At 45.5% G+C, this 13,575-nt stretch overlaps 5 protein-coding genes across 6 annotated transcripts; 3 read left to right on the plus strand and 2 right to left on the minus strand.

The window, feature by feature from the left end:
- Positions 1-1,216: 1,216 nt before the first annotated feature.
- On the plus strand, positions 1,217-1,864 carry DFL_002060 (uncharacterized protein; the record flags this gene model as incomplete). Its single annotated transcript, XM_067630790.1, has 3 exons — positions 1,217-1,260; positions 1,341-1,554; positions 1,646-1,864. 3 exons carry the CDS (start codon positions 1,217-1,219, stop codon positions 1,862-1,864), a joined length of 477 nt encoding a protein of 158 aa, XP_067493399.1.
- Positions 1,865-2,612: 748 nt separating this feature from the next.
- DFL_002061 (uncharacterized protein) lies at positions 2,613-3,154 on the minus strand (the record flags this gene model as incomplete). The annotated part of the gene is made up of 2 exons (XM_067630791.1): positions 2,613-3,045; positions 3,141-3,154. 2 exons carry the CDS (start codon positions 3,152-3,154, stop codon positions 2,613-2,615), a joined length of 447 nt encoding a protein of 148 aa, XP_067493400.1.
- Positions 3,155-4,130: 976 nt separating this feature from the next.
- DFL_002062 (uncharacterized protein) lies at positions 4,131-5,452 on the minus strand (the record flags this gene model as incomplete). Of its 2 annotated transcripts, none has more annotated exons than XM_067630792.1 (3): positions 4,131-4,159; positions 4,225-4,894; positions 4,961-5,452. In XM_067630792.1, 3 exons carry the CDS (start codon positions 5,450-5,452, stop codon positions 4,131-4,133), a joined length of 1,191 nt encoding a protein of 396 aa, XP_067493401.1. The 2 variants fall into 2 exon arrangements, with proteins under 2 accessions (XP_067493401.1, XP_067493402.1); XM_067630793.1 differs by having other exon boundaries at positions 4,131-4,162.
- A 1,922-nt stretch (positions 5,453-7,374) lies between these two features.
- Positions 7,375-8,063, plus strand: DFL_002063 (uncharacterized protein; the record flags this gene model as incomplete). The annotated part of the gene is made up of 4 exons (XM_067630794.1): positions 7,375-7,406; positions 7,470-7,584; positions 7,668-7,749; positions 7,813-8,063. The coding sequence occupies 4 exons, from the start codon at positions 7,375-7,377 to the stop codon at positions 8,061-8,063; spliced, it is 480 nt and encodes a 159-aa protein (XP_067493403.1).
- A 3,619-nt stretch (positions 8,064-11,682) lies between these two features.
- On the plus strand, positions 11,683-13,491 carry DFL_002064 (uncharacterized protein; the record flags this gene model as incomplete). The annotated part of the gene is made up of 3 exons (XM_067630795.1): positions 11,683-11,785; positions 11,862-12,767; positions 12,836-13,491. The coding sequence occupies 3 exons, from the start codon at positions 11,683-11,685 to the stop codon at positions 13,489-13,491; spliced, it is 1,665 nt and encodes a 554-aa protein (XP_067493404.1).
- Between the last annotated feature and the right edge of the window lie 84 nt (positions 13,492-13,575).

Consider the following 13,575-nt stretch of genomic DNA (forward strand, 5'->3'; position numbering starts at 1 on the left):
ACATGTATCCAAAGCTAGTTACTAAATATTGTATACGTAAGCGGCGCTTCACGAGTATCAAATCGAATCCACAAAGTCCCCCCAAAATTCCTAGTATTAGATACGATTAATTCAGTCAGCATACATTTTGGTAATTCATTCATTTAAAAGATTGACGCAGTTTTCTCGCGAGGTTAGCTTCTATTATACCAGTGAAAAAAATAGTTATAGTACAGAGAGCCTCGAGTTCCGTCATCTAAGTACTATCCTAGACTAAGTTCACCCGGGAAAAAAAAAAGTGTTTCAGGAGCAGTCTTCAGCAGTTCCATGTCCATGTATTAATGCACAAGTTTCGGACCTCTACATAAATCTGGCAGTTGTAAATGTTACAATCAATACTACTTAATTTTTTGAATCTGAATGGAGGGAGATTTGATATATCTTGACATTGTTGAATTGTCACATATACAGCACTCGCATGGCTTACGACCTTTGAAGGTCAATTTTTGAATCCTGCCTTAACTAGAACAGCTATCAATTATAAGCTTAGTTACTCCCCAAACGTCAAGATAAGCAGTCCTAAGACTACCAAGCAAGGTTACGCGCATCCCCAGAGCACGTCTCCAGATCCGATATTCGCAATCGAGGTGTCCTCAGTTAGCAGGAAAAACCGCTGTAACCCAAGAAATTGCTGCTATACAAGCTCATGATAACGTTCCTAAACCCCTGGATTTGGGTAGTTCACCCGCAATCTGAGCCGGTTGTGGCTTTACCAAATAACCCGATTTAGCATATTCGTTCCGACTTAACAATGCCACCGGCACACCTGTTAAAGCTTAAAGTTGATAGTTTTTTCTATCGTACCCGGCATTGAGCTTAAAGTAACGGCAGCTAGTTTAGGGGCGGCGTGGTCTTGTGAGGCTGGGCTGACCTAAAACGGATGGTTCGCATCAAGATGTTTTCTTTTGGTAGATGCTGGAACAGGCCCAACACGTTAACGCAGCATATCAGGTTTTTGGTATATAACAGCTATCCCCACGACCCAAGATTCAAAGATTTCTGGGAAGTCTTGGAATTCGTAGCTTTGGAAGAATTTGGGGCTCAAGAGCGGATTACGATTCTTTGTCATTCATTTTTATCTAACCATCGCCTCTCTTTATTCATATATCGCGGCGATATCAACCATTTGAAAGCTTCGCGAATCCGTACTCTGTCACTCCGTTAAATATCAAATACCATGCATCTGTCATTCGTTCTCGTTACTGCGGTTGGACTTGCGGGGTAGGAAATATTTCTGTTATCGAACACTTGCTCAGAATACCTATTACGTAACTAACCTCTCTACCGTTTCCAATATATAGCATTACATTTGCCGCACCCGCGCCCGATCCACCAGCTACAACAGCGAAACCTTCCGACTGTACCTACACATCAACTTACAAATGGACACATGGTCTAACACATATCGTCAAAGAATATTCGTCATGGACAACGAGGTCCATGACTGTCGACTGCCATGGCTGTAACGCAATTGTTCAACGGACGGTTTTCATCAAGCATGGAGGTGGATATACAGTAAGTTGTCTTCTGTCTTCTCTAGTTCTTGTTTTATATGTATAAGTTATATATGATTCGGAGCTCTAACAAGGGGAATTTTCTAATTAAGAACCGAGCTGGGAAAACCAGGACAATCCCACCTCAGGCGGGGGTCGTTGGTACTAAGGTGGCCCTGGTTTGCCGAACTAGTGCTCCTGAAGCTGCCGCTGCAAACAAACCTGCTGTTCAAGCTAAGCCAGCTCCAACGAAATTGAGCTGGAAGGGTGCCTCTAAACTTCCTCCGAAGGATGCTCCTGTGAAGGAAGCTCCTGCAAATGACGCACCGTGATAGATGTATATACTTCATAGGAAAATTCTTATTCATTGGACTCGAATTTTATATTTTATATTTTTTATATTTTTTATTTATTTTTTTAACAAGGATGATTTTGTAACTTAGATATCTAGACTACTTAGATATTGAGATCGAGTAGACACTAGCTATATATTTATTTTTCCACAGTATATATCGTACCATTACAGTAATTTTGTGATCCTTTTAAACTACATTGTGAGCCGGATAATGCGTCAGAGTATTAAAAAAATGGGTTGTCGTATCGGTGGTGCCTTAATTCCATTACCAGACCCTGACAGGGCCCCTTCCCAACTAAACCAGGTAAGCCTCCAAAGATTGTATTACCGACTCCATAGGGACACCTTGGCGATGGCGGATTCGGAGCAGTCCCAATCTTAATGGTTAACAAGGTACAGCTTCCAATACTAGCCAAATGTCTAACACTGTTTCACCAATGAAAATTATAATTTTGCACAAATCTCTTTAGAGTTAACGCATCCACCCATGTCTGGATACGAGGCAACTAACGCATGGGTGGTTGGAGAATATTAAGGATATACTAAGACAAGACTTACTATGCTATACAGTTAGGAATTGTGAAGCACCTCAAGCAGCAATCAGCAGTGTTGAAAATCCCAACATTCACTGAATCTGGAATGGCAAGGTTGTGAGGGATTGGTCCACTGTGAAGAACAATGTTTTTACACAGCGCCGGGTAGGGAACGGTAGCGGTGGTGGTAGTTTAGGGTCCTGGTAGTGTTTCCATTGCCATTATAGTGCTCACGCTAACAGTAGCATCGGTGATTGTGGTAGAAAGAGTCTCTTCCGTCACGGTATAAGTCTCAGTGTTGTATGTTGTCGTAGTCGTGATGGTCAAGGTTTCCGTCGGAGCCAGTATCGTAACCGTGTTAGGCACAGAAACACCAATGCAAGAACAAGCACTAGTGAACCGAACTTCGCCAGAACATGGAGAAGCGAAAGCAGGGGTCGTAGGAGCGGCCTGTCTCTTCTTAAGAGCAGGATTATAGATGGTCACTACAGAGGTGCTGCCCGGTAGGATAGTGATGGCTGCATTTTCGATCACCGAAGTGTACGTGTCAAACACAGTTTCGACGTGGGTAGTGTAGACGGCTTCTTGAACCACTTCAGAGATGGTATGGTACTCGGTCACCGTTCTGTGGTATTTTGTTAATCAGTTTAACTATTTTGACTCTCGGAACGGGTATCTATATATAGCAGGCATTACACAAATGCCTAATATATTACTTACACTGTTGGAAGCATGATGGTTTGCTCGATATATGTAAGACAAGCGGTCGATGCAGGTGAAAGTCTTGAAGTTGCTCGGAGAGCTGGATAAGTCGGGAAGCAAGTATAAATTAACTAATATCATGATTGCTATAAGTTAAGTATGCATGTATGGATGTCTGTTCAAGACAGATATATCACGGTAGGAATCAGTTTACACCGTGATATAAATACTGAATCCAAGTCTCCTTTCCGCTCTTCAGTATTAGACAGAGATCTTGAGGTAGGAGTCAATCAGCCTTGCGAAGAAATTTGCGAGCTGAGATGTCAATTGCTTTACAAGCAACGTTAAACCGGGCCGTTTACGGGCTGCCCTGATTCCGGTCTTCTGCGAAAAGATCGTCCAACCCGTTGGAAATGCATGGCAGGGCTGCTCTTGGTACCTGAGTTCATAGATGCCGTCTTGTCGTTGAAATTTATGTTATGTTGGTGTTGGTTCGCCGTTTCTGCGGAGTGCGGCTGGAATGTGTCTTTTCGGCACTCAATTTTTGACAGCTTCTGGGTATTTCGGTGCCCAACTAGGAGAAATAAAAAATCCGAAGAGTGAGATATTTCAAACCTCAATTGTATACGATATAGATCGGCATTTATGGTTCGGTTATATCGAGAGCTGGAACATAGAAGTTAGTAATTTCGTACAGAAAACGGTGGGGAGGCGATAGCTTGGTATCCTGTCACTGTAGTAAGCTAGAGGCCCGCAGGATAAGCTTGGAGCTCGATCTTATGTCGAGTACGTTTCTTAGGGGCGATCGCAGTTAAATCATCTCGTCGATAATCTAGAATCGAATGCATAAAATTGCATAATGTTTGAGTGAGAGCCAGGGAAATGAGTCTTCGCAATGAAGGTAAACGGCGAGCTGTTTTAGCGCCGAGAGTCTATTACTATCTATACAGTTCAATGTACATCGTCCAAAAGCCGAGGACCCCAAAACGCCAAATATACAATCCCAGCCTATAGCTTTACAACCTGTCTGACGGAGTCTACTTCTCAAAAAGTTAGCACTTCAAAATCGTATACGAAAGTGGCGCCAACCAGCTAAACATACCACTCATCCTTCTGCCGTCCCCACTGGCGCTACTGCCCGCAACACTCCTAGCGCCCCCAGCCCCAGCCCCGCCTGTTCCGGCCTCCCTCCTGCTCGCTACTAGCCAATGCAGCTGCATCCTGAGGCCATTAATCGCTGCTCTTACACCTGTCATTTCGTCGTTGTATCTAAGGCCCTCATTGAACCGTGCCATGTCTTGCTTAACATCCAATTCTCTAATCTGTGCATTGAGTCTTTCAACGTCTGATCGAAGCTGTTCGTACTCCGAGTAAAGGTGATACGTATAATCCTGCATTTCCGACGTCATGTCACGTCCCGAGCTAGAATCGTTGGCGGCAGACGATGTTGCGCCGGACAACTGGGTTGGCAATGGCCGAGGGGGCACTAAAAGGTCGAGTTTTTGGCGGATGGCTTTGTTTTCTAGTTCAAGCGTTTCTATTCTTTCAGTATGTAGCTGCAGAATCGGTGTCAGAGCTACAAAATGACAGTGCGATAGGTGTTCGTCTAGTTCGGATCGGCGAGATGAAAATGAGCATCCAAAGTGTGAGGCTGCACAATCTATAATTTCGTCCGGACAGATCAACTTATGAGCCGCCAGCTCGGGGTTAGGAAAGGACTTTGAGCAATGGCGACAGTCCGAAGATAGCTTTGGGCACTCTTTGTAATGCAACTATTATAGATGTTAGTATCACCCAATACATCAAATTGTCTGACATTTAATGACAAAGCTGCTCACCTCCACATCCAATTTTCTCACCGCCCCTTCGCAAAATGCGCACTCCACTTCCTCATGTACGCACTCCCCCTCGGCCTCTCTCCTTTCCACCATGCCATCACATCCTTCTTTCGCACACTTCACCGTTGCGTACTCGCAATCCTCTCTAATATGAGACTCAACTAACCACCTTGCGCAAGAAGTAGTACAGCCCTTCTCCCGGTTTGGACACAATACCACCAAGTCGTTCACAAGATTTGCAATCATGATCGGGGCTGGAGTGACATCATCGTGGTTCAACGGTTTCCGGTCAACAGGGCACGTCGACGAGCGTTCTAGCGAGAGAGATATGCACGCCGAACAGAATGTATGTAAACATCGTGTTTGGACCGGTGTTATTAACGGTGCATGGCAAATCGGACATAATAGGTTTGCGGATGGAGAGGTGAGGTAGTCTAGTGCTCGGAGGTCAACTGACTGGAGCGAGTTTCTGGAGGATCGCGAGGGTGACATCCTGTATGCCTAGGTGCGAATGTGGGATCTAACAGTGATTTATAGTACAACCTCAGATCTATACATGAGGCTTGTTATAGCGTGAATGCGATGTATGGGTTCGGAGGGCTACATGGTGGATTAGGTTGGTTTCGGGTAGATGGAGCGAAGCGAGCATTCGCCAAAGATAGGTCATGGCACTGCCACAAATCACAAGGAGCCGATGACGTGTGGCGTCTGGGCCGGAAGCAACGCGAAATATCCCACAAACTCGGCTTCGAGCAACACAAGTCTAGACTTCGGCCATATGTGTTCTGAGAGCCTAGACTAAACTTTGAGCAGTCTTTAGTTCCAATAGTGCTCAAGAAAAACTCCGGTAACGCTTAGCGAGCTCTTAAGCATACAGGTTCGAAAAATTAACCATACACGTGACGGTAAATAGGGACCATGGTATGAATAAATGTGCCTCCTTCACAGCCGCACAGCCCACCGCAGAATTAGAGTATCAGACAATTAATATATATTTGATAGTTCCTTGGTTAAATAATTTAATTCTATGGGTGTAAGAGCCCTTGACCCCTACATGAGAACACAATCTTGGTTAGTAGCATGATGCACAATTTCCGCGCGAACCACCTCTTTATACTGTCGGAGGAGCTGTTCACAAGAGAGTTCCATCTGTCTGATACGTTTTCCCTCTTTCTGTGCCAATTATTCAAGCGTAGTTCTGTCTAAGTTCAGAAGTCTGTCCTCTCTCACTACGCCGCTTGCGAATGCCTCGAGTTGGTTTTCGATGAGGCTGGTGTCCTCCTCTAGACCGGCATGCAGATTCCGTTCGGTTGATTGTCCGATAAATCCTCGGAACTGCGAGCCGCCTAGATATCTGTCAATTGCTCCGAAGCCTTCGTCATAGGCCTCGCGCATTAGCTCGCAAGTCCTTCGGCAAACTCGGTCTAAGTCTTTACGTTGGACCTCAGCCTCCATACCAAGAATATTAAAAAAGCTTTCAGGAAGAGGGAGCGCTGTGTGTTGGTGGTTGGAGGGATCAGCTCGAAGTCTTTCCATTTTTGATACATTCGTTCTCTTTCAGCTTCCTCGGGGAGAACATCGTGTGTATCTACGGCGGTGGCTTGAGATTTCGTAGCCGGGACAGCAATACCGACCGCTGAACTCGCAACGGCCGTGCCAACCAGAGTTGGGTTGAACGCTGCTGTTACCGGCATCAACTTAGAGATAGGGAGAAACCCACCCCAAAATCACCAAATGGCGCCGGCACTGCTTGAAACCCGCCTCGGAAAACTCCTGATATGGGTTTGAAGCCTTCAAATATGGATGGGAATGGTTGGAAACCAACCCCAGAGGCTGGAGGCACAATATATTGAACTCCTCGGCCCATGAGACCAGGAAGTACCTCAAAAGGTTTTCCTGGAGAGGGTGTATACTGTGATATTGGAGCCAACACCGAAATCATCAAGGCGTCATTTGTTGATAATGACGGGAGTGTGGCGATTCCAAAGATGCCAGAATGGATAGCTTATCGAGGGCAATGGACAAGAGATCCAGGTTCGAGATGTACAGCGCCGGGATTTTGGAATGCCTCTACGGATTACGTGTAATGTAGGTTAGTTTTAATAGTTGACAGACAATCGATATAACAATAAAGTAAAAATCTCGTAACCAATTTCAAAAGTAGCATTCGAACTCATGTACATATACAGGAGACTAATTACACCAATAGCTGCCGCGTGAGGGGTTGTGAGCGTTGCATATTGTCGACTGTGACACAAAGCCACCCACCAGCCACAATATATTACGTAATCCAGCATGGTCGATGAGCCTGTGCCACATGGACAGGAAGTTTCCCCACCACGGCGCCAGAAACCCCAAACTCGACTTCACCCCACCATCGCACCGATAACTCCAATCTTTTCGGGCCCATCAAGATGTTTCTCGCCCTTACAGCCGAGCTGACGGGGTAGGTACGCCCTCTTCTCCGGATCACTACACATTGAACAGGAGCTAATATCGGTCATGACAGTGTCACGAACCTACGCCCAAACGATAGCGAGGACTCACCGTATTATTATACTTTCAAAGTCCAGTGTACATCATGCCGTGAGGTCCATCCAAATTGGGTCGGGGTCAGCAAACATGTATGCGGCTGGAGCAAAAGGCGGAGATATCCAAAGTTGGAATGAAGACTAACGATAGGAAATACTTGGGACCAAATTTATAGGAAGCCAATGAAATCTCCGGTTCTAGAGGCGAAGCAAACTTTGTATGGAAATGCAAGAATTGTAAAAGAGAACACTCTGCCAGTACGATTCCGAAAATTGTTAAGGTCAATCAACCGGAGTCGAAAGTTAACAATAGAAAAATAGACATCAAAACAAAAGCCACACCTTACGAACAATCCGACCCGGCAAAGCGACAGAATATTGTCGAACTTGAATGCCGTGGGCTAGAATTCGTAGAGTTTAAACCCGATGGCGAATGGCTATGCGAAGGTATTGAAAGCGGTACCAAATTCACAGGTGTCGAATTATCGGAAGGGGAATGGTTTGATTACGATGAAAAGGCGGGGGAGGAAGTTAGCATCCAGCGCTTGAACTGGGAGATAAGAAGGACTTGAGACTAAAAACCTTATTATTTCTCAAAGAAGGTCAATGCAGCGTCTCATTTAGTCGGCGGACCCATGAATAAATACATGAAACCCATCCCATAAGCAAAACACCATAATAGCGACCGAAGACCCAGATATCAGAAGCCACACCCAACCTTCCGTAAGCCTTAAACAGAAGGTCGGGAGCTTAGTTATAGGACAGCTTGACCCTCAGATCTCCCCATTCAATGTCCTAACCAGCCACTTTGTCCACCCACTATTAATCTCATTATTTAAATACTTTGCGACACATTGCTGCAAGACCGCTCCAAAAAGTGCAAGACCATCATTGCTTGTGATACCAGCAACTCCCACAATCCGGAAAAATATTTTTAAATCAGCCCCGCTGAGCTCACAGAAGCCAGAGTCAATGTAGCAGGGGACATGACTGGCAAATGCGTCGAGGTAGATATCTGTGCAAGAAGTTTGGCAGGAAGCTTCGGTGACGAGAGCATTTTGGAGACATAACCTTGTGGCAGAATACCATGCTTGCCCTTTGGTGGATAGTGTGGATGAGACGGCGGTTATGGCGTTACAGAAGGGAAGAGCGTAGCCCAGTGCATAGCCTGCTGGACCGCAGCTTGATTTATTATCGAGGCAGGTGTAAAAATCGCAGGAGGCGGAAGTAGGAGTGCAAGTCCCTGGTGTCGACCATGGAGTACATGTCGCAGAGACAAGGGGGATGAGAACAGTTATTACGGCTTCGAAGAAGTGCATTTTAGCAATATTATAATCAATGTATAAATGTATGGCCCTTAAAAAGTAAGGCTAAGACGATGTAGAAGCTTGTGATGGAGTGCATATATATCTTGAAGGAGGGTGCTGGGAAGAGAAATTGTCTTTCGGGGGGTATCCCGATCCTATTTATGAGATTTGAGTATCCGATCTCCATCAACTTGTCACTCACCTCACGTTCGAGAGTGTTATCGAACCCATGGTAACAAGCCGGTCATTTCTTCAGTATATTGCGATGGAAATGGCCCGAGAGCCCCAGAGATACGGAATATAGAACCTTCTCCGGACCTTGGAAAGAAGTGGCCAGATTCGTATCCAACTGCATACAGCCCCTCCTTGTATACCACCAACCACAATCAATCCTGCGAATAATGCCTGGAATTTCATTTTATAACCATCTTACGTACACATCCTTCCAAAGAACCAAACTTTCATGCGGGCACGGCAAGCAGTTGGATATGTCCCGTGCCCGAAAAGTTGGGACCAGTTACAAGTGGCTCCTGAGCTATTTCGAACTTGGCTTTTGGAACGAATCTACATGAAAAGCTTTTATAAGAAAGCTGTATGGGAACACGTACGTACACTTTGGTGGAAAGTCAACGCCAATCGACATCATGGAGGTGATCTTGCTTTCTGCTTCGCGTCTCACCAATTACCGTTGATTTCCTAGAACGCACGTGAGGCCGTGTATCATACGTGTACGCACCCTAAGCTCCCGTATGCCGCACCGCATATAAACAAATCGCATGCTATGGTACATCGAATTTTAGTCACATATCCATGGGGTTACCCGCTAGGATTGGGTTACTATAGTACTATACCTCGCCGCAGAATAACTGAACGAAAGATAGCGAAGGGTGAAAGTCATCGTCCATGGAGGTTTACTGATATCGTCCCAGTCAGCGAGAAATGCGGCACATCCTACATATACTAACGGCTCCGAGGCCAATTTTCGGGCTCGAATAAAAAAATTTTTGAATGTTGCTGAGATTTTCCCTTTCGAGCAGAGCGGTTATGAAATCAACTTGATTTGGTACCAACATATGCGAGATAGCTGCACCTTCTAGCGAAGGGAATCTTGGTTGTAGGTCACTATCAACGGGAAAACCATTAAAAGCCGTAGTCAATCATAGTTATTTCCCCAGCTCCAACAGCCCAAACGTTGTTTGTAAATACGAAATATAACATGAAATGGTCATGATCAAAAAACACTCCTTTGTTCGTATTCGCTTCCTTGCCAAACCCGCACTCTCGTGATATTACCACCCAAGTCACGATCGCCGTTCAGCTCGATTCCAACACACCTTCAAACCCTGAAAAAATGCAACAAAGCGGCGCGATTATGAATGACCCGTCAACCGAACTTGCAAGCTTGCCTAGGCCCAAAAAGTCGAGAAACGGCACACGGCATTTGCATAAATGCATGGCCTGAGCGAACCAAAATCTAGAGTCGCCTTGTACGACCGTAAGGCTCACGCTCTGGCATTCTTTCGAGGTAGGTACCCGAACACATAGTTTTTATTTTCGTTGAGGGGCATGCACATGCACAGAGTGAGATTACTGACGGTTAAAGGGACAGTACCAAACTGTCAGTTTTATATCATTTAATTCATTGGACTAGAATTCATCCATTCGGCTACAGGAAAATTTAAAACTCCTCGCGAGGGTTGACCGAAATAAATTTTGAGAAAGAGGGAGCTCTTTGGTGAGCTGGATGAAATTGTGATGGATTCCGCGCCAACAGGTCATTCCCGGGTGCACTGACGACGGTGGCTGGCTCTTCCCTTAACTTTCTCATGAAATCGAAGTTTTGTGAAAATTCCATAATCTTAGCACTTTTGAAATGGAGCTCGCTAGCTCAAGCTATCTCCAATTCCAGCCCGCCCAGACTTCGGCAATCAATGGGAGAAGGCTGCCTACCTCACATGCATTAGTTTATTCCAAAGAAATTGTTACATGGTAGTATCGTGGCCTTAGCAGGGTTGATCGCAATTTGGATTTTATGCATGTTGGAATCCAACATACCCATACCACGTTCTCAGAACCATCTGTTTTATGAAGGAAACTTTAAAAATTAGCGTTATCTACTTTAATCTTGGATTTATTCGATTAGAGAGAGTCCGTAAAATCCATCAACCGACTAGCTGAGAAGCCGGTATCCAAGGCTAAATAAAGTCTACATAACTACAGTGCAAAGAAATCCTCGGACTTTGACCAATCGCACCTCTTCTTATTGACACGAGTTTCGATAAGGCTGGTAATTTGCTCTGCTTCTATAGTTATGTTGACGAAATCGGCTTTTGGGATTTTAGTTTATTGAGTTATATTCCTATGTCTTACAATATGTTAACAACCTCCTTGTAATTGTATGGAAAATAAATTCGTGGTGTCTTTGAATTATTTAGTCGATGCGCGTGATAGTTTAGCCAAAATCACCAACGGTAGGCATTACAAAAAGCATACCATTCCCATATCTTGCCTTGTGAACTAGACCATACCTGCCAAAACTGATAGCCTCGAGTCGATGTCATCCTCAAAGTCTCCCCTGTTGCATTTTCACCATCAAAATGCGTTGCCCTTGGCACTCACACGCGCCTCGAACTAGCCAGCTATCCAATCCGTCCTCCGACGGCCAAGCTCCAGAAACACCACCACCTTTCGGCACCTCGGAAACCTCGAACGGGCCACAATTGCTACTTCCATCGATTGGAACCCGGTCAATGGCATAGACCTGAATTCCCTCCCAGATTCTCGACACTCCCCTCTTGTGCGGCCGGTTTCGCACCTACACCTATTCCTCGAGTTAACAGCCAAGCTTACACACGAGCTCAATTGATTGACGAAAGAAACAACCATGAAATCAATTCTCCTGCTCTCTCTACCCCTCGCACTGGCCGATGGCTCCCAAAAGCCCATAGGGGACGCGTGGGCTCTTCCACGCGGCTTAAACCCAGCTTGTACGTTAGACCCTTCCCCGTAAAACCATCCTCTACAAACCAACCAGCTAACGGATAACTATTAAATCCACAACAGTATCTGATAAATACCGCCCCTCTTCCTCCCAAACCTTCACCTGCCTCACACAACCCCAAATAACCCTTCCAATCTCCCTCCTAAACGACGACTTTTGCGACTGTCCCGACGGCAGCGACGAACCCGGTACCTCTGCCTGTTCTCACCTAAACAGCTCTATAAACCCTCTACCGGGTTTTTTCTGCCAGAATAAGGGTCATGTACCCGCATACATCCCTTTCAGCCGTGTGAACGACGGAATATGTGATTACGAAGCTTGTTGCGATGGTAGTGATGAGTGGATGGGTGTTGGTGGTATAAAGTGTCCGGATAGGTGCGATGAGATTGGAAAGGAAGCTAGGAAAGCTGCTGAAGAGAGACGAAAGCTTTTTGAGAGTGGCATTAAATCTTATAATAAGCTCGTTGAGAAGGCGGTGTTGGTGAAGAAAGAGGTGGAGGATAAGATTATTGCTTTAACTGGTGAAATCAAGAGATATGAAGGACTGGTGGAAGAAAAAAAGGCAGCATTGAAAAAGGCCGAGGATGAAGAGAAGCTTAAACTTGCCAAATCAGGTGCTGGGGGTGATGAAGGGAAGAGCAGACACCAAAAGCTCCTTGATTACTCGAAAGGAAAGCTTTCAGACCACCAAGAGAAACTTGCAAAACTGTTCGATGAGACTCAAAGGCTTAAAGAAGGGCTTGAAAGGACCGAAAAGATTTTGAAAACATTCAAGGAGGAGTATAACCCTAACTTCAACGACGAGGGTGTTAAGAGAGCTGTCAACGCATGGGAAGATTACCTAGCAGCCAAGGCTACAGAAGAAGACCTTCTTACCGGGGAGTACCTATCAGAGGTTACAAGTTTGATGTACGATGCTCACCCATGGGAGGACTATGAACCCGAAGACGACGATATTGCTCAAGACAGTAAGTCTCCTTCCTCCCCGCTTATCGATTTATTTTATACAAGCAACTGTGTACTAACAATAACTCAGTGTATGCAATCGAAGCCTTCCTCCCACCCTTCCTACGCACCATAGTCCACGATCAACTCTCCGCCCTCCGCACCTCACTAGTACAATACGGCCTCCTCGCTCCCCGAAAGCCAAAACAATCCACCAAATCCACCAGCACCGTCTCCCCGCACATCCAAAAACTAACCGACGAACTCAGCTCAACCGAATCAACGCTCTCCCTCAAACAATCCGAGCTCTCGGGCCTCGAAACCGATCTAACAAAAGACTACGGCCCACAATCCGTCTTCAGATCCCTCAAAGACGTCTGTACCGAAGCGGCAAGCGGTGAATATACATACTCCTTCTGCCATTTAGGTCGTGCCACTCAAAAGAACAGAGACGGGGGGTCCACGCATTTGGGAGATTGGACGGGATTCGATAGAAGATTTGATGATGAGATTGAACAGGAGGTTACGGTTATTAAATTTGAAAGAGGGTTGAGATGTTGGAATGGACCCGAGAGGAGTGCGTATGTTTATTTAAGGTGTAGTGCTGAGGAAAAGATTTTGAGTGTGGCGGAGACTGAGAAGTGTGTTTATAAGTATGTGGCTACTAGTCCTGCGGTTTGTGGGAATGTTGCTGCGGAAGGGCAGGAAGGTATTATTATGGGGGAGGCGAATAGACAGGCAAATTAAGAACGGTGAGTCGAACCGGTTTTTTTTTTCTGGAGGAGGGACGTATTTTTCTTTGTTTTAGAAAGTTGGAGAATACTGGATACT

Source organism: Arthrobotrys flagrans (genome assembly GCF_004000055.1).
Source record: "Arthrobotrys flagrans strain CBS H-5679 chromosome Unknown unitig_3, whole genome shotgun sequence".
NCBI lineage: Eukaryota > Fungi > Ascomycota > Orbiliomycetes > Orbiliales > Orbiliaceae > Arthrobotrys > Arthrobotrys flagrans.